Source organism: Sinocyclocheilus grahami, unplaced genomic scaffold (genome assembly GCF_001515645.1).
Source record: "Sinocyclocheilus grahami isolate Dianchi unplaced genomic scaffold, SAMN03320097.WGS_v1.1 scaffold13.1, whole genome shotgun sequence".
Lineage (NCBI taxonomy): Eukaryota > Metazoa > Chordata > Actinopteri > Cypriniformes > Cyprinidae > Sinocyclocheilus > Sinocyclocheilus grahami.
The window spans coordinates 3,002,816-3,023,284 of NW_015505192.1; the positions used below are offsets into that span (position 1 = coordinate 3,002,816).

Below are 20,469 nucleotides of genomic sequence, written 5' to 3' on the forward strand. Positions count from 1 at the left end.
ATGAGATAAGAACCCTTGATTAACATTTTAAGTGGACTTAATATTATTGTCTGTGCCCAGTACTGTATCTGGAGATCTACCTTCCTGCAAAATTAAGCTCCAACCCTGTTCCAAAACAACTGAACCAGCTCATTAAGATCTTCAGTGATGCTTGATAATTACAGACAGGTGTGTTAGAGCAGAGCTGGAACTGAACTCTCCAGGTAGATCTCCAGAAACAGAACTACGCATCCCTGGTGTAGGGCATGGCCCCTTTTAAAGTCTTAAATACCACTGAACTGTATTGAGGGGAGAGGAGAGGGTCCTGCTGTGAAGACATTAAACACATGTAGAGTAATTAGAGGTTTGCTGGAGGTCTCAGAGAGACAGATGACCCGGTCTGAGTTATGAGCAGCAGTGTTCATAATGACACGTCTGAGGACGCACCCCTCATTTTCATCAATCTAATCACAGAGAAGATTGTGTGTGTGTGTGTGTGTGTGTGTGTGTGAGAGTGTGTGTTGGGCGGCCAGATCTAACAGCACAGTAAGCCGGAGGAATGTCTTTGATGTCACGGATGGAGTATGTAGGCCAAAGTCATAACAGTCATTTTTCAGAGGGAAAATTACACAGAGGCTCCATCAAAATCAAGCCCTGAACAACAGCATGAAGTCAGTCCAAGCATCAGCTTTCTACGGTAACACAAGCCCAGAGAGCTCAACTGCCAGGAGATGAGCTGTCATCATCATAAAAACACATATTGAAACAACACAAAGGGAAAAGACAGAGCGACAAAAATACCTGACAGCAATGAAAGGCATTCAAGAGCTTGTTAGAGTGTCACTTCTAATCATCAAATATTTCACACTTGCGTGTGATCTCAAAAATGCACACAAATACTGAGGAATGATCGCAACACTCATGGATCACGTTACCTAACATCACACAAAAACTTACAGAGATGACTGTCTCTTGCTATTATAGATTGTCATACTTAGTGTAAGTGATTAAAATAAACCTCTGTGTATTAACTTTAGCATGCAACTCATCAACAGACACTCAAAACTCTGTAGAACTGTACAGCAGCATGCTAACAACTACTTAAAACACCCTAGGAATTGCTTAACGATACGGCTAGATGATAACGACCACTTAGAAAACTGTACAGTGACATGCACATTCAAAAAAGGAAACGTTAACCATTCAACAAGCTGCTAATGACTGCTCAGAACACCTTAGCAGCTGCTTAACTGTAAAGTGACATGAGAACCGCATAACTGTACAGCAACATGCTAACAACTCCTTAAAACATTCTAGGAACCACTTAATCATATAGAAAGATGCTACCGACTGCTCACAACACCTTATTAACTCCCTAACAACAGCATAAATATACAGCAACATGCTAATAACTACTTAAACCACTATAAGAACTGCTTAACCATACAGCAACACACTAACGACCACTTTAAAACACCTTGGCTTTACAGCGAAATGCTAACAGACATCCAGAACACCTCAGTAACTGCATAACTGTACAATGATATGCTAACAAACACTCAAAAACTTTCAAGCAACCACATAACTGCACAGTAACATGCAACTACTTCAAACTTTATTTTCCTCACACAAAGATATCATATGGCTTCATATGACTTGGAATATTAGTGACAAACGACAAGTTATATGGACTATTTTGCAGTGCTTTTTTGTCATTTTTGGACCCAGACAGCCCTGGTCAATAATTACTTTGTCTGTACGGAAAAGAATACCTGGAACATCCTTTAAAACATCTGCTTTTGCATTTCAGAAAGTCATACGGGTTTGGAATAACATGAGGGTGAGTAAACGATGACAGAACTTTCATTTTTTTGGTGAATTGTCCATTTAAGACATTTCAGCACCAGCAGTCTGTATGTGTGTATGAGGAGAGAAAGGCAAGGGTTACACGAGCACCTGGGTGACCTCCATTGCATTAAGAAACACACCCTTACAACAACAAAAAGGTGTTGAGTTTCCGCCTTGCAGTGTCAGATCGCACAGGAAGAGGGTGTACATCCGCATGTTCACTGTAAGAAAGAGCTTTCATGCACAGGAGGGAGGATTCAGTGTTTATTACTTATGGAGATGTGCAATTATAGGGATCAGGATGGAGATCTGCCTGTCTGGAGGTAGGTGTGTGTGTGTGTGTGTGTGTGTGTGTGTGGGTGGGTGTGTGCGTATAATGTATTAACACAGATCATGGTTGAGGGCAACCTGATTACTTATGTGACAAATATACATGTACAAAAAACAAACTCTAGATGAGAGCTTTTGTCATGGGATTTCATGGGAAAAGTAAATTAAGTAAATTTGCCAGTCTTTTCTGAAACACTACAGGACTCTCCATTTAACCTCATTTCTGTCGAGGGAAAGAAATTAGATATTCAAGAGATTTCAGAAGAGTAGAAATAAAGAGATCTCATTTGTGACTGTCCAATGGGAAAACACATCTACTTTACACAGACATATGTCTACACATAAACAAACATCAACTCTAAACAAATCATGGACTAGCCTGAAAGGTCATGGCCTTTTCCAAAGTCTCGTCTCATCTTTCAAAAGCTCTCACTCCCTTTCACACTCCACCACAATCTGTATTGTATATATTGTATACTCACTACATATATACGATACAGATTTTCCTTTCACAAAAGTTTTATTATATATATATATATATACACACACAATGATTTTACTGGTGAAATAAAATGAAGAAACACTGTGAATATCCTAATAGTATTCATATGTATTTCATTTTAATATGACCATATAATTAAATAAATGAGCTTGAAAATAATTGGACCAAATTTATGATTAAGAGTAAAAAAGCATTACACAATTGTCTAAATCGGTATATCTGATAAGCAAAACAATGCTGAATATAACAAAAACAATAAAATAAAATAAAATATAAAATAAATGTAATATTGAAACATTTAATGAAAGTCATTTTGGAAAACAAGCCCACATCATTTTTAAAAATAGATTGATTTGACTGTATTTAATTAATTGATTTATTTTTTGCATTGAACATTTTGAATCTACTTGACAACACTGATCATTTCAAACTGTTTCCTCTGAAAAAATAACAACTTTTAAAATAATGTTTTAAGCAATTACAAATACAGCATCAAATACATCAAATAGTGTCAAATATCTGAAACATGTCCAAAAATGCCAAACCCTACTAAAATATTTCTAAAGAACAAACCCTAAGTATTTCTAAGATACCACACACAAAAAGTTTGTTCAAGCTCGAAAAACTCTCAAAGTGTAAACACTCCCAAATCCTCCCTTTAACCTTCGACCTCTTTCCCCGTCATACCTCTCATCACTCTTGGTTTGGAAATGGACTCAGCCTCCCTGAGGTGTAAAAAGTGTTTTCCTGTAAGTCAGCTGGATTTAAATGCTTGATATGACTGAACAACCCACTGAAACCACATCAAACAGACAGACGCTTCCCTTAAAATACCAAAACCATCCTACCGGAGAGCGCCTATGGCTTTGGGTTCACCCGTAGTGCGTGTGTGTAAGACAAAGCCAATAACCGCCAGTCTATGATTCATCTCTTACCAAGAAATAATACAACCAGGATTATTTCACCACTTAATTTCAGTGCAATTAAAACAACTAAGGAAAAACAAGACGTACTAATCATTTTCAAACACATTTCCACCTGTCTTTCTGAAGCACACATGAAGTGTCTTTTTGACACCTGCATTTAGCTGAACATTGGAGGTGTCTCATGTGGCCCTGGGGCCCTAAACTCAATGGTTTGACCTGAAACCTGAGAGAAGTGCATGGAAAAACCAGCAGCGGTGCATCAGGCCTGTCTGCAGACACATACTCATACTCATAAAAGAGACGGGTCTTTGATATCCAGCTATAATTAACAACCATATTTTATCAGCTCACAGTCATCCAGACCTGCATGAGGCTTTTAACAGAAAGATAAAGAGACACCGAGAGAATGTGCATTAGAGTTCTGAGTTGATATTTCCCAGTAAGAGGCTTGATAACATTGTACCTTCTGGATAAAGGCAAGGCAAGGCAAGGCAAGTTTATTTGTATAGCACATTTCATACACAATGGTAATTCAAAGTGCTTTACATAAAATAAAATAAAAACAATAATCACAACAATAAAACAAGGAATTTAAAAACTTTGAAAATTATTAAAAAAAAAAAAAAAATTGATTTAAGAGGTTTAAAATGAATTTAAGAAAACGATTATACATATAATATAGTGCAATCAGTTCGGACATCGCACAGTGCTCATTCAATAAATGCACAGCTAAACAGATGAGTTTTGAGTCTGCATTTAAATGTGACTAATGTTTTAGCACATCTGATCTCTTCTGGAAGCTGATTCCAACTGCGGGTGGCATAATAACTAAAAGCACATTCCCCTTGTTTTGTGTGAACCCTCGGTATTTCTAACTGACTCGATCCTAATGATCTGAGTGGTCTGTTAGGTTTATATTCAGTGATATCCAGCTATAATTAACAACCATATTTTATCAGCTCACAGTCATCCATCCAGATATTTCCCAGTAAGAGGCTTGATAACATTGTACCTTCTGGATAAAGGCAAGGCAAGTTTATTTGTATAGCACATTTCATACACAATGGTAATTCAAAGTGCTTTACATAAAATAAAATAAAAACAATAATCACAACAATAAAACAAGGAATTTAAAAACTTTGAAAATTTTTAAAAAAAAAAAAAAAAAAAAATTGATTTAAGAGGTTTAAAATGAATTTAAGAAAACGATTATACATATAATATAGTGCAATCAGTTCGGACATCGCACAGTGCTCATTCAATAAATGCACAGCTAAACAGATGAGTTTTGAGTCTGCATTTAAATGTGACTAATGTTTTAGCACATCTGATCTCTTCTGGAAGCTGATTCCAACTGCGGGTGGCATAATAACTAAAAGCACATTCCCCTTGTTTTGTGTGAACCCTTGGTATTTCTAACTGACTCGATCCTAATGATCTGAGTGGTCTGTTAGGTTTATATTCAGTGAGCATATCTGCTATATATTTAGGTCCTAGGCCATTGAGTGATTTATAAACGAGTAAAAGTACTTTAAAATCAATCCTAAATATAACTGGAAGCCAGTGTAAGGACCTGAGGACTGGTGTAATATGCTCAGATTTTCTGGTTCTAGTCAGAATTCTGGCAGCAGCGTTCTGGATGAGCTGCAGCTGCAGCTGATAAAGTCAAACTGTAGTTAGCAGGACTGTTTTAGTAGAGCTTTATGCTAGAAGAACACTACAAATGGACTTCTATGGGAATGGGGAATCACAAGGACATTGCCAAAGTGACACTCTGTCATGTGACCAAAACATGAGACTCCTGCTGCACTTACCAAATGAAAATTCATTGTGCCTTTGGAAATCCCAATTCATTGTCCTGACTCTTTTAAAAAGGGATTATCCATCAAATGCTCAGTGGGGTCTTAACAACCTCAACAGAAACACCCTTGACACCATGCAAAAATATTTATGCACATTAATTAGCCCATAAACAAGACCCTGTGACCTAACCCACCCTGATCTGACCAGTACTGATACATTTTTAAGACCAAATCCAACCCAAATCTGCCAACTTTTCCATTTGCTTTCTAAGAAACTACATTCAAACACACCCACAACAATCTGACTCAAAATGAACAAATGTGTACAAGCAAATGTACAAAAAAAGAGTTACATTAAACATTAGTGTTTTGCAAGAAATAAAAAAAAAATCCATTATTGTGAACATAAATGATTCATTACAAAAATCCAAATGAATGAATTTTCATGAATTTTTTATTGAATATTAACTTAAATTTGGGTCTGTTTGTCATACAAAGCTATTGAATGGTTTCAAAAGATTTGGAATATAGTGATACAGTGATACAGACTACTTTTAATAGCATTCAATCGTGAAAGTTGACAGCTTAAATCCTCCTGACAAGAGCTGCCAGAATATTCTTCAGAAATTCACAGATTGTGTACCACAGAGTAAAGAAAGTCATACGGGTTTGTAAGTAAATATTGACCATTTTAACTTCCTTTTGCATGTTTTATGAGGATTAAAGTTCGTAGAAGATGAGGTGCAGAAGAAAGATACTGTGGATGGGGAAGAGAAACACGAATGTGCAGCTGCAGTCTTAGTCCTCATTGAGAAGGTTAGACAAGTTTCACCTCTGGGCTGTTACTATGCAGACTTTGCGGTAGAGAGAGAGAGAGAGAGAGAGAGAAAGTTGCCTGCAGCCCGCTGGCCTACTCTAAATGTTGCATAACAAATGTGCTCGCTGCGTTCCTTGTTTAGCTTGTTAGCCCGGAGACGCGTGACAACACAGCGAACGTGTTCAACACAGCGAGCCTCCCACCCTCCACCTCCCGAAATGAGAAGGTTAGACAAGTTTCACCTCTGGGCTGTTACTATGCAGACTTTGCGGTAGAGAGAGAGAGAGAGAGAAAAAGTTGCCTGCAGCCCGCTGGCCTACTCTAAATGTTGCATAACAAATGTGCTCGCTGCGTTCCTTGTTTAGCTTGTTAGCCCGGAGACGCGTGACAACACAGCGAACGTGTTCAACACAGCGAGCCTCCCACCCTCCACCTCCCGAAAAGAGTCGAGGACCAATAACAGCTGGATGAGACAAAGAGGAAAACAGAATGATGCAAACGAAGGAAGAACAAGGTGTTTGTTATCATCCTTCCCCCGTCAGATGATTCAGCCCCCTCAAAAAACAGTTCAATGGGTGCGTGTGAGATCGGGGAATCTCTGGAGGCGCGTAAGGAAGCACGCGATGCATAATGTATGTGGAGTCTCCAGTCACACCCTACATGCATTAAACCACCACGTGCTTCAGCCTCACGCCGTCATATATAATTCAACAAAACTGAGGTGAAAACACACTGGAGCACAGCAGGGATTTGCTCGCCGTGTCTAAGACAGTGCCAGAGAGCTGAAAGGTGACTCCTGTAGGGAATAGATTTCTAGGTTTTATTTATATATATCTAATTTCCAATTAAAACACCTTTTTGACATGTATTGACAGGTAAAGTGGGTAGATGACATCAAACGATGAGGAGAAGACAAGGGAATGGGTTCGAGACGCTTCACAAGATTAACGAAAGGAGATGGAGACTGACGTCCAGACAGACAAATAGATAGATAAACAGATGAAAAGATGGACAGAAGAATAGACAGAGAGAGATGGACAGACAAACAGATAGATATACAGTACATATAGACAGAAAGTTAGACATGATAGAGCCGTCTGTCTAGATAGAGATAGATAGATATTAGACAGGCAGATGGATAAATGAATAGACAGACAATGGATAGACGAACATATACATATAAGAAAAAACACAGACAGATAATTAGTAGATCTGTCTATCTATCTATCTAGATATCTGTCTTTGAGATAGACAGACAAATAGACAGACAGACGGACAGACAGATGAATAGATAGATGGATAGATGAATAAATGGATAGACAGACTGATATACAGTACATACAGACAGAAAGACAGATTGACAGGTGATAAATCGATCTATCTATATCTGATATCTATTTAGATAGACGGATAGACAGACAGATGATAGACAAATAGACAGACAGATGGATAGATGCACATAGAGTACATAAAGACAGAAACAGAAAGACAGATAGATGGATAGACAGACAGATGGATTGAAAGACGGACAGGTGAATAGATGGATAGACAGATACAGTACATACAAACATATAGACAGATGATAAATAGCTCACAGTCTGTCTAGAATAATAGACAGATGGATGGATCTATAGACAGATGAATAGACAAATAAACAGACAGACAGATAGATAGATGAACAGATGATATATAGACAGAAACAGACAGATAGATAATAGATCTGTCTATCAAGTATATCTATCTATACAGTATATAAAGACAGACAGAGAGAGAGAAAGACAGACAGATAGACAGACAGACAGACAGACAGAGAGACAGACAGACAGACAGACAGAGAGACAGACAGACAGAGAGAGAGAGAGAGAGACAGAGAGACAGAGAGACAGACAGACAGACAGACAGACAGACAGACAGACAGAGAGAGAGACAGACAGACAGAGAGACAGACAGACAGAGAGAGAGATAGACAGACAGAGAGACAGACAGACAGACAGACAGAGAGAGAGAAAGACAGACAGAGAGACAGACAGACAGAGAGAGAGAGACAGACAAACAGAGAGAGAGATAGACAGACAGATATAGATAGACAGACAGACAGACAGACAGAGAGAGAGAGAGAGAGACAGAGAGACAGAGAGACAGAGAGACAGAGAGACAGAGAGACAGAGAGACAGAGAGACAGAGAGACAGAGAGACAGAGAGACAGAGAGACAGAGAGACAGAGAGACAGACAGAGAGAGAGATAGACAGACAGATATAGATAGATAGATAGATAGATAGATAGATAGATAGAAAGCTCACACCCATCTTAAAAATAATCCGCTCTCATATTTCGGACACACCCTGTACATCTCGATATCAAAGCATTCAACAAAGAAGCATCCACCTGCACACTCCTCCACCCATGGCATTTGGTTGACGTTCACTGTTCCTCTCAGTATGAATCTCTTCAACACAAACTGCGAAAGCGGTCTAGAGCTCAATGTCCAGAAATGCAGTCTCACTGCCAACCCTGCAGTCTACCATCAACACACCTAGAAAACGATCAATGTCCACAGTGCAGCCGCTCGAGCCGGAGCCAGTTTCCTCAAGGAGCAACTATAGAGACTGTGTGGTAGTGTAAGATACTCTTTTCCTAGAACAGGTTTTCCTGAGAACTTCGTAGACTTCACAAGCCATTAAACTCCACTGGAAAGAAATAGAAAAACATGACAGGCAGGACTGGAACATGGCTCACGGCCAACCACGTGTGTTCCCAGACTGCAGCCAAAGACCAGGCCTCTTCTCTACATCTTAGCTGTAGCGGCAGACATGGGATATATTGGGAAGCATGGAACACTAGCATGCTTCTTCCTAAATACTGTATCTGCATACTGTATACTATTTTTAAAGCAGAATGTCTTCTCACTTTCCTCCTCTCTTTATATGTTCTCTTATCTCTAGCTATGAGGGTAACCCATTACTTCCAGCACTTGCTCTGATCAACTCATCTTAAAGCATGTGTATGCATGAAAGAGAAGATGTGCTTGCTGAATTATTGATATATGTACACTATCAAATTAAACCACCATTCTGTTTTAAGTCCTAAAGATTCCTAAGCTGTATATGAAAAAAATATACTTAAATACTACCACTACTACTGTTTAATGATATGTTTAATCATTATTCATATTTAATTGCAATAAATTACATAATAATAATAATAATAATAATGGAAAGTTCTTCTCTCACAATGAAGTCAGCATAACATCAAAACCAACCACATTTACTTACTTAAAAGTTACTTACTTAAAAATAAAAAGTTTGTCACAATAAAATAAAACCATAAAAAATTAAACATCTAAAAAATAATGTTTGTTATAATCTGTCAAACATTTTCACATCTCAAATTATGTTTCTTTTCAGCTGATGTCATCAAGGCATTGCAATAATAATAATAATAATAATAATAAATACGTTGTTTATTATTATTATTTAAAGAAAGAAAGAAAGAAACGAATGTACTTCAACTACTATAACATTAAAAAATCATTAGAATTTTATTTTATATTATAACATAAGTGATAATTTTATCAAATATACCATAAACAGAGTACGAAGTGCTGCTAGGCTCTCAGCAAGGTCCTCTGTCAGACCCCAAACAGGACATGAAGGTTAAAGACATGCACCCTATTAACAGCCATCCTTGAAATCAAAATGATTAGGAGTTTTAGCTGTCCTGAGGAGGTTTTAGTGAACTGAGAAGGGAACAGTCATGGATGAGCCGCCGCATTCAGAGTTTTTGTCTCGTTACCACGGAAATGCTAATCTGAAAGAGCCAGACACACTTCACTGGCTCACAGTCATGCGTCTTTCTATTACGCTAACAAACTCTCTCTCTCTCTCTCCCACACACACACACTTCAAACATTTTACAGCCATTCCTCCAAAATAAATGTGTTTCACTTGCTCTGTGGCTTTAGGAGCTAAAAAGAAAACTAATTCAGACAGATGGTTTTCCTCTGACCATAAACCTACGATTTTCATTCTTAACTAAATGTCTCTCTGATTTATCTGTGAATTTTGCTCTAAGAAATGTCTATTAAAATAAAGTAATATATGTTATATATTATTATTTTTTTTAATTGTAGACAATTTTTTGTTCAAATAAAATGCAGACAAATCATACACAATACCACATACATGTGTCTATACATACAAATAATTTGTTTACTTTATAAACACATTATAGACACTTCAATATATATACATATACTTTATATATGTATATGTGTGTGTGTGTGTGTGTGTGTTTGTTTTAAAATAAAATATAAAAATATTGTTTGTTTGTGTGTGTGTGTGTGTGTTTTAGAATAAAATATAAAAATATTGTTTGTTTGTTTGTTTGTGTGAGTGTGTGTGTTAGAATAAAATATAAAATATTGTTTGTGTGTGTGCGTGTGTGCGGTGTGTGTGTGTGTTTTAGAATAAAATATACAAATATTGTTTGTTTGTGTGTTATATGTTTGTCAAACGTTCTCCACCTCTCACATGACAGAAAATAATAATAATAATAAAATTCTTAACATGATTCAGTTCTCAAGAAATCCACCCCTATCCTTTTTTGAATATTTCCATCAAAAATAACTCTCATTAGAGAAGTTAAATGCATTGTAAATGCTGTTTCATGTTAACCACTTTGAAATTTTTAAAATACTGGACAATTATTAGCATTTAGACAATATATGTGACCCTGAACCACAAAACCAGTCATAAGGAAATTGAGATTTATACATCATCTGAAAGCTGAATAAACAAACTTTCCATTGATGTATGGTTTGTTAGGATAGGACAATATTTGGTCGAGATACAACTATTTGAAAATCTGGAATCTGAGGGAGCAAAAAAAAAATCTAAATACTGAGAAAATCGCCTTTAAAGTTGTCCAAATGAAGTTCTTAGTAATGCATATTACTAATCAAAAATTATGTTTTGATATATTTACAGTAGGAAATTTACAAAATATCTTCATGGAACATGATCTTTACTTAATATTCTTTTATGGCATAAAAGAAAAATCAATAAGTCTGACCCATACAATCTATTTTTGGCTATTGCTACAGATATACCCCAGCGACTTAAGACTGGTTTTGTGCTCCAGGGTCACATATGAGGAAAACATGAGAACATGTTTACGTATATGAGAGAGAGTGTGTTGAACAGGGATGAGGCTTAGAGAGCATGTGCAAAACACTGTTTACAGTGTTTGACCTAATTGTGTCAGCATCATGCCTGATATAACAGAGACGAACACACACACACACGCATGCCATGTGCAGCAGAAGCAACGTAAACAGGTCCTAATGTGGCCGTGCTGATTCTCAATGGTACCACAGGCCCTTCCAAAGCCCCCCACCCCCCACATTCACACTCTCACATTTGCACTGATTCAGATTCATATTAGCTGCTCTGTTGTTAAAGCGCACAAGAGACAATCGCTGTGAAAGGGCTGATGGAGGGTAATTATGGTGCTGGGAAAGGGTGTACACAAATCTATTCAATATATCATTACCACAACAATAACACAGACTTCAAAAGTTCCTCTGATATGAGAAACCACCATCATCCTCACAATACCAGCTGTTAGCTCAGAAACCAGTTTTACATTTTCTGAAGAAAATATGAGCTGAGATTGCCAACATAAAACCTGTGCCACAATGCTAGACTGTTTGGATGGATCACAGGACGTTGCTAAGTGGTTGCTAAGGTGTTCAGAGTGGTTTAGTGTTTTTTAGGGCGCTCTGGGCGGCTGCTTACAGGCTCAAGTTACACACTGACGTTGAATACTTAGGATTTAAACAGAGCTCTATCCTTGAGTATGAGCAATGATAAAAGCAATGTAAAAATACACATAAAGGTGCACCAAGTACATTTTTCCACATAAAAAGTTAAAAATAGTACTTTGTCAGGAGTCTAAACATAGGTTTTATTCTACATAACATTCCACATAATAATACTAAGACTGCACAATTTGGGGCAAAAAAATCTAATAGAATTAAAAATAAAAATTGTGATTGCTATTGCTATTGCTATTTAAAAAAAAATGCAGATTTGTAGGGCTGCACAATTTGGCAATTAGTATGTAATCAATATGGCTAAATAATAATTATAATAATAATATAAAAATTACTAAATAAAACAAAATAAGAATACTATTGTAATATTTCACGGTAAAATAAAAAAAGTATTTAATAATAACAATAATAATAATTTTATTTTCAACTTTAAAATTACAATACTAATATTTATGGCTTCTTTATTTATTTTTAATTTTCAAAAGTTAAACCAAACCATCCAACTTTTATTTTGATTAAAAACTGCAGTCCTTAAAGTTTCTCTTCAGTGCCACGCTTTACTCTGAAACACGTAGCCATATATTTATTTAACTAAATTTGAATATGATTTGATAATCACACCAAACCATATTGTGATTTTGGTTTTATTTTGATTGATCGTGCACCTACTGAATACTACTCACTTCAATTTGATAATCGCATATTTTGCACATTTTTGATTGATAATGCATGACAAATGTGTCTGGATTTTTTTTTTCTCTCGTTAAAATGACTTTGTAACTAAAACGTTTGCATGATTCGGTCTCCTCTCCGCTCAAGTCTGTTGTAACTGCTGGCAAAAATGACAGTTTACGTCCAAGACTCTCTTAAAATGAAAAATAAACCTTTATGGGGTTGGTTTGAAGAATAACCATAATTACGATGTCATGTTTAAGCAGACTGACACAAACAAAAGATCCCAATCTATTTGATTAATGACGAAATCCATCTGTCTGACCCATAATGACCAGCGACTAGTGCTGGATGAAGTGCATTAGTGACCTTTGACCTCCAAATGACAGGTTAAACAGGAATGAGAGGCTGAAAACAGTTATTGAAGCAGACTGCTGGAGCAGAGATTTCAGCCTTATGGATTGTCTAAAGGGAGCTGGATTGCACAAGCTGATGTGTTGTGAACTTTGCTCAGGATCCTCTCAGAGTCTCAGTTGGGCCAGACTTCCCTGAGTGGGTCACACACAGAAACGAACATCATCAGGAAAGTGTTTGAATGAGACCCCCCAGAGCAAAATAAACTATAAGTGGCTAAAGAAAGACGGGACGGGGAAGGAAGGAGGGCTGGAAGGACACGCCAGGTTGGGTGTTATTCCATAAACACCACATTCCCCCAAAATGACCCTGAAGATCAGGAGATTCAGACAGCAGGAGGAGACAGAACATCCTGACAGCACCGTAGAGGGTGTTCTGCTATAACAAACATTCATTCTTTGATGAACTACTCACAGTTTACATTTCCGCAATTTTACATTAACCTTGAACAATAAATAAATAAATAATAAAATAACAATAACAACCATAATAATTTGATAGAATCTTTCAGCTCTTCTGAAATATTTCTTTCAATCCTGTCCACTATGGTGGTCATGTGTATTTATCAAAATCTTTAGGATCATCCATGCCAAGTCCAGGTGTCTCTTAAAGAGAACATTATGGACTTTTCTACAACGCCAGATGTTTTGACCACAATAACAACAACAACAATAATAATATCCATTTTAATTTTAAGTTTTATATTTTGTATTATTTTAGTTATATAATTTGTTTATTATTGTTTTCATATTTTACAAAATATTTACTATTATTATTGTTGTTTTTGTTGTTGCTGCTGCTGTTGTTATTATAAAACAATTAAATAAAATAATTAAGCAAAATATAAATTGAATAATGCAAAATATAAAACAACACATTAAATAAACTTGATATTATTATTATATAAAACATTTAAAATGAATATGAAACAATAAAATAATACAAAACAAAAAAAAAAATAATAAGAAAATTATTATAATTATTATAAGTAGTATCTAATTTTATTGTTTTATATTTTGTATTATTTCATTACAATTTTATCATTTAATATTTTTAAATATTTTATATTTGATTTAATTATTTAAATGTGCATAATTATTATTATTAGTAGTTGTAATATTATTAAATGTTTTATATATTTAAAATAAATAAGACAATTAAATATAAATTAAATTATACAAAATATAAAACATAATAATTACTATTATAATTAAATATTATTAAAACACTATCATGATTAATAATAATAATAATAATAATAATAATAATAAATCTAAAAGGCCAGAGACTTTAAAACACTCTCAAACACTTTCTCTTTCACTCGTGCATGTCCATTTGAAATCAGCAAATACACAATACCTTACTAATCTAACTTTACTAATCTCATCATACCACACAAACTAAGCACAGCTTCCAACAGAAACACACGCTCTGACTCGATTCATCAAGGATCACAGACATCAGACTGGTTTCACTTTCACATGTGCATAAGTGACAGAATCTGTTCTTACGCAACACGGAAATGATGTTCTCAGTAACAAGAATCATGTTTTCCCAATGGCATCTGGTGTGGAGAGCACCCCCCCCCCCCCCCCCCCCCCTTCTGCTGTCCTTCACTACATAAACCAACTACTTTCACCACAATCTCCACAGTGACTCACAGCCCTACAGTAGCTGCGTTTTGGAACATGTTTGCTGGTTTCTAGCTGGTCTTGGATCTAAAAACCAGCTTGATCAAGATGGTCTACCTAGAAACCATATAACCACATGCTCCCCATAGAGTAACCTGAATGTTTAGAGAGTTTTGACCATGAGTCCATGAATCACTTCATATTGGGGCGAACCTACAAGTTTTCGGTCTCAAGTCCAGATCTTTAAACCACTAGACCATCAGTCGTGCGCGCTGGAGAGGAGACAAGAGCGCGCAAAAGTAAACAATTACTTGCATTGCATAACTCTTTAAGGGCTGTCTGTGTGATGTATCCGAGTGGTACAACATCTGGACTGGTGACCCAAAGATCGCAAGTGCAATCGATCACCATTACGCAGGACTAAACCTTGAGAAAACGAACTCTTCATCACTTTTTTTGGATACAAAATACACTCCTGGAGCGGGGTAGGTACTCACGCACTGCCTCCTGTTTGGGGTCGAGCGCGCCGGTGGTCTCCTGGATCCTGCTCATCTTCTCCCGGAGCGCACAGACGCGCCGGTTCGTGGCGAGCAGCTCGTGCTCCAGCTCGTGGAAGAGCGAGCAGGCGTGTTTGGCCAGATCCGACAGCTGGCGCAGGGTCCGGGACAGAGCCACATTACTGAAGGCGCACAGGTCCTGGAGCAGGAGACCCTCCTCATCCGCGTCCGCGCGTCTGCACAGCCACTGGGGCTCCACGATCCGCTTGGCAAATGGCATTTTGTCATGTAGTGTTTCAGTATGAAATCCACCTTTGGAGGAAAACGCAAACAGGTTCCATGTAAAAAGCAAGACCCCCTCCTCCTCCGTCAGTCCAGGGTCTCTCGCGCCTCGCCCTCCATCCTCCGTTCGACCGGACACACACACACACATACACACACACACACACACACGCTGAACCGCACTGAGATCCGCCTCTGCCGCTCTGATCCCGCTTCCACTCACTGGCGTGTTTTTCTGCGCTTTAAACTCCGAATGCTTTTAAGGAAAGACGGAGCGAAAACCTGGAGTGGAGTGCGGCGACATTTGGATCCGGAACAATCGCTGTCCATTCACGAGGCAGAGAGATGTTTTTCAAAGTCAGTTTATGGTAAATATCTTAAATAAGAGGTCTTCAACATGAAACACTTTTTTTTTTTTTTAATCCCTTGCTGGATAAAGAAACAGAGCATTTAAAAAAAATCAATGCTTATTATTATTATTAAAATTAACAGTATTGATGAGAAGTGTTAGTATATTTATATTATAGTATTTATTCATTATAATAAATGAAATAGCTTTTATTTTTATATTTCAATTTTTCAAATTTAGTTTTAGTTGTAGTAATTTTTTATGCTTTTGTAATTTTATTTAGATTTTATTTCTATTTAACTTTCTTTTTTCCCCAGTTTTAGTTTGAGCCATTTTTACAAGCAACAATCGCTGTCCATTCACGAGACAGAGAGATGTTTTTCAAAGTCAGTTTATGGTAAATATCTTAAATAAGAGGTCTTCAACATGAAACACTTTTTTTTTTAAATCCCTTGCTGGATAAAGAAACAGAGCATTTAAAAAAAATCAATGCTTATTATTATTATTAAAATTAACAGTATTGATGAGAAGTGTTAGTATATTTATATTATAGTATTTATTCATTATAATAAATGAAATAGCTTTTATTTTTATATTTCAATTTTTCAAATTTAGTTTTAGTTGTAGTAATTTTTTATGCTTTTGTAATTTTATTTAGATTTTATTTCTATTTAACTTTCTTTTTTCCCCAGTTTTAGTTTGAGCCATTTTTACAAGCTTTAATGCCATATACAAAATAATACAGATTATGAGAATGAAGTCGAAGCATTGTGAAACTAGAGTTATAATATTTTGAGAATAAAGTCTTAAATTATTAACTTTTCTGGTATTGCAATTACTTTGTTCTGGTTGTTTGGACTTTATTCTGAAAATATTAAGACTTTAATCTCCCAATGCTATGACTTTATTCTCATTAAATTATTATTATTTTGTTTCAAAGGCAACATTTCTAATTTTAAGTTTTTTCATGTGTAAGCACTTCATCTTATATTAATATTTACATTTATTTCAGCTGAATTCCATTTAATGAATTTTTTTTAGTACAATACACGTACAGCATTACAGAGTTATATACATGTATTACATTTTAATTGTACTTAATACATTTTAATATGGAAGGGACAATAATGTTTAAAAAAAGTTTTGGTTGAAATTCTAAACTTAATATTGTATTTTTCTTTAATGCATATTTTCATTTTGCAAACTAGATCAAACCATAATTGCTGGGCCCCCTATTGATTTAAAGTCTGGCCTATATTATATGACATTTTAGCACAATTTAAACAAATATGAATAACAAATGAACCAATAAACAAAACTATAATCCACAGAAATTTGTAAAAGCAAAAACACAAAAGGTAATACAAAATATCAAACCATTATTTTGGTTCATAGAAACTGTAATTAATTGTATAACATTACAACATATAACATGTGACAACCTGCCCCGACTTGACATACCTAGACTTTAGAAGCCCCCGTGACAACTTCACATTTGACGACTTTCCCTGTAGAATAGAACAGAATAGTGTAGAATGCATTTTGATGCTTGTGGTAAATTAGCTTGTTTAATAACCCTTAAACCTGTTACGCAAACAATAACTGACCTTTTAGTGGACAAATGTTGTTCTTTGCAGATTGTGCAAATCAGTGATGTGTTTCCACACTTCAGTCCATGCAGGTTAGTGTGTGTGTGTGTGTGTGTGTGTGTGTGAGAGAGAGAGATTCCTGTGGGGACGCGTCACTGAGAGTCTCATTCACATTTGCTGAGTGAGGAATTTCACTAAAGCCTGATAAGAACTGAAGAGCTCTCGTCCCTTCCTACTGCGCCGCTCACACTGGAGTCTCACACACAACTGCCATCGCTGCAAAGCAAAAACACACTCACACGCTGAATGAATGAAGGGCAGTGCAGAGCCTCGGCGTACTGGCTGACAATCTATCAAATCAGAGTGATGTATTTTATCAATTCATTTGTATTATTACATCCTTCGCTGTGCGCAGTTCAGGAGCCGTTGGGTGTGCTCAGTGAATCACTGTCTGTCTGTTTCTTCAGACGCTGCACATCCATCACAGACTTCTGTTATGGTCACAACTTCACATTCAGATAGAGAAGATACTTTTATGTTTGATCGGGATGGATCTGGGTAAGTGGTTCTCAATCAGGGGCCGGGGACAACACGCTTCCAAAATGAATATTTTAATAAAATAATCTAACTTAATTCAAATACAGTGCAGAGGCTTGCACAGTGAAGTTCATTCTACATGCTTCCACTATTTAATCTAGGTCCAGTTACAGCCAGTTCAAAGAAAAATCGTAACTTACCAAAATAAAAAAAATCTTAATAAAATATATTTATAAATGAACATAACTCTAAATAAATAACTAATAATAAAACATTTTATTATTAAAATAAAAATACACGACTAACACAAATAATAGAACTGTAAATTAGCAATGAACAACAGTATATTTATAAATGAACATTATTGTAAATTAAGTCAACACAGCACAGTGTAATGCAATTATGACAATGTATAAAAATATTATATTAATCCATATAAAACAGTAGATTTCATCAAATAAAAAAAATGAATAAAATATAAATATATGTAGAAATAAACATAAATCTAGATTAAGATAACTAATAATAAAACAAACATTTTATTATTAAAATATAAATAATAATAAAATATATGATTAACAAAACTGTGAATTAAATTAATAAATATGCACACACACACACTAAATTGAACTGTGTAATATAATTATAATATATATTCATATATAATTGTAAATTAATAAATAAAACATAATACATTATTTTATTATTAAAACACACACATATATATATATTCGTATAAAAATAAGAATAAACAAACAAACCAGCAGAACTGTGAATTATTAATAAATTAAAACTATCCAAAATAAAAAAAATATATACTAATAATTAACAATAGAGGAATAAATAAAAACAAATAAATGAATAATACATCCATGAATTAACAATGAACAGCAGTGTATTTAATATTTTTAAATTAACATGACCTAGATTAATAAATGTTGTAAAAAATGGTTTTCAATTATATCTAATGTATTAACTAACGTTAATGATTTGAACTTTATTGTAAAGTCTTACCATTAATTCTCCGAGTTCTGGATGGGCTTCAAATGTTGTCTTAAATAACTTAAATAAAACCTAAAATCAGTGGATGTCCTTAATAAAAATATTTAAGCAAATGACCTTTATTTTAAAGGAAGAAAAAAGGATGGCAGAAGTATTGTGCCGTGAACTGCTGAGCTACACCTGTGACTGAACACCTGTGTGAGTCAACTTGAGCTGTTCCATGTGAGAGAGATCCAGGACGACTGAGCGCAGGTTATTTTGGGTACATGGAGAGAGTGGGAGTCTCAGTCGCTTGACCTCTGACCTCCACACTGCTTGTGTCTTTGTGAAACCAGCACAGCTGCCACGAGTGAGTGTGTTTCTATATCCGTCTGTTAATGTGTGTGTTTGTCTAAATATGTCTCTCTGCTAAAACGGCCATCTCATCTGTGACTCCAACTGCTTGAGACACCCCGCGTTCTCGCCGTGAAAAAAACTCATTCAAAAGGCTGTTTTACATTGTTCACAGAAAAAAGAGCATCAATAATGAATGACAAAAGCAGAGAGAGAAAATACAGAGACAGATCTAGAAAGACAAACAGAGCTGAACTGGATCTGAACTCATTTAAGGCTGTTTATGGATTTGTAATCTGACAGAATGAAGCCAAACACTCACGTGACCTACATCTGTCTGTATTGCTGTGTTTGTTTGCTATGGGTGATGGGCCTCTGCATGGTTAGATATTAAATATGAATGTGTAATCTAGAAAAAAGGCAGCTGAAGTTCACCTTAATGACCCTACAATGCATTTAGACACTGGATTCACACTTGTCAACATCTAATTGCATTTTAAAAACAGAATATCAAAGCAACTGCACTGAAGTACTGTAGGGTCTTTTCTCGTTTTTCTCATTTTCAGTTTTTTTAACACTAGATCTATTGTTTTAGCATTTCAGTTATTTTCTGAAAAGTGTGCCTGCGCTGTTTTTTAAATAAATGCCCTTACGTTAAACAAATAAATACTGAATTAAAACTGTGAATGAATTGAAGTATATTTATAAAAATAATAACAAATAATAATACAATATTTTATTTCTTATATATGAGCATTATCCTATATTAATAATTCATATTATGTAATCTTAGGACATATTATTACATAATATAAAATTGTGATTTATTTTATTAAGGATATACATAATAACTTTTTATTTAATATATAAATAATATATTAAATATAACTAACACAACTTTTTATTTAAATTAAATATATATTTCATATATTAAAAGTACATTTATAAATTAACATTACCCTAAATTAATAAATAAAACAATAACATTTTATTATTAAAATACTAATATATCACTTAACATTGAATTAACAATGAACAATAGTAGGCCTATATTTTCAAATTAAGATAAACCTTTGTTTATAAATGCTGTAAATGCTCATTATTAGTTCATGATACTTAATGCAT

At 35.3% G+C, this 20,469-nt stretch overlaps 1 protein-coding gene across 5 annotated transcripts in view; it reads right to left on the reverse strand.

Moving 5' to 3' along the window:
• The window catches only part of LOC107599187 (Nance-Horan syndrome protein-like), a 107,586-nt gene extending 91,757 nt beyond the window's left edge, over positions 1 to 15,829 (reverse strand). For all 5 annotated transcript variants that reach the window (XM_016290741.1, XM_016290717.1, XM_016290733.1 and 2 more), the window contains exon 1: positions 15,253 to 15,829. In XM_016290741.1, coding sequence (XP_016146227.1) covers positions 15,253 to 15,685 — 433 coding nt within the window. In that variant the 5' untranslated portion in view covers positions 15,686 to 15,829. The remainder of the gene's footprint in view (positions 1 to 15,252) is intronic.
• Between the last annotated feature and the right edge of the window lie 4,640 nt (positions 15,830 to 20,469).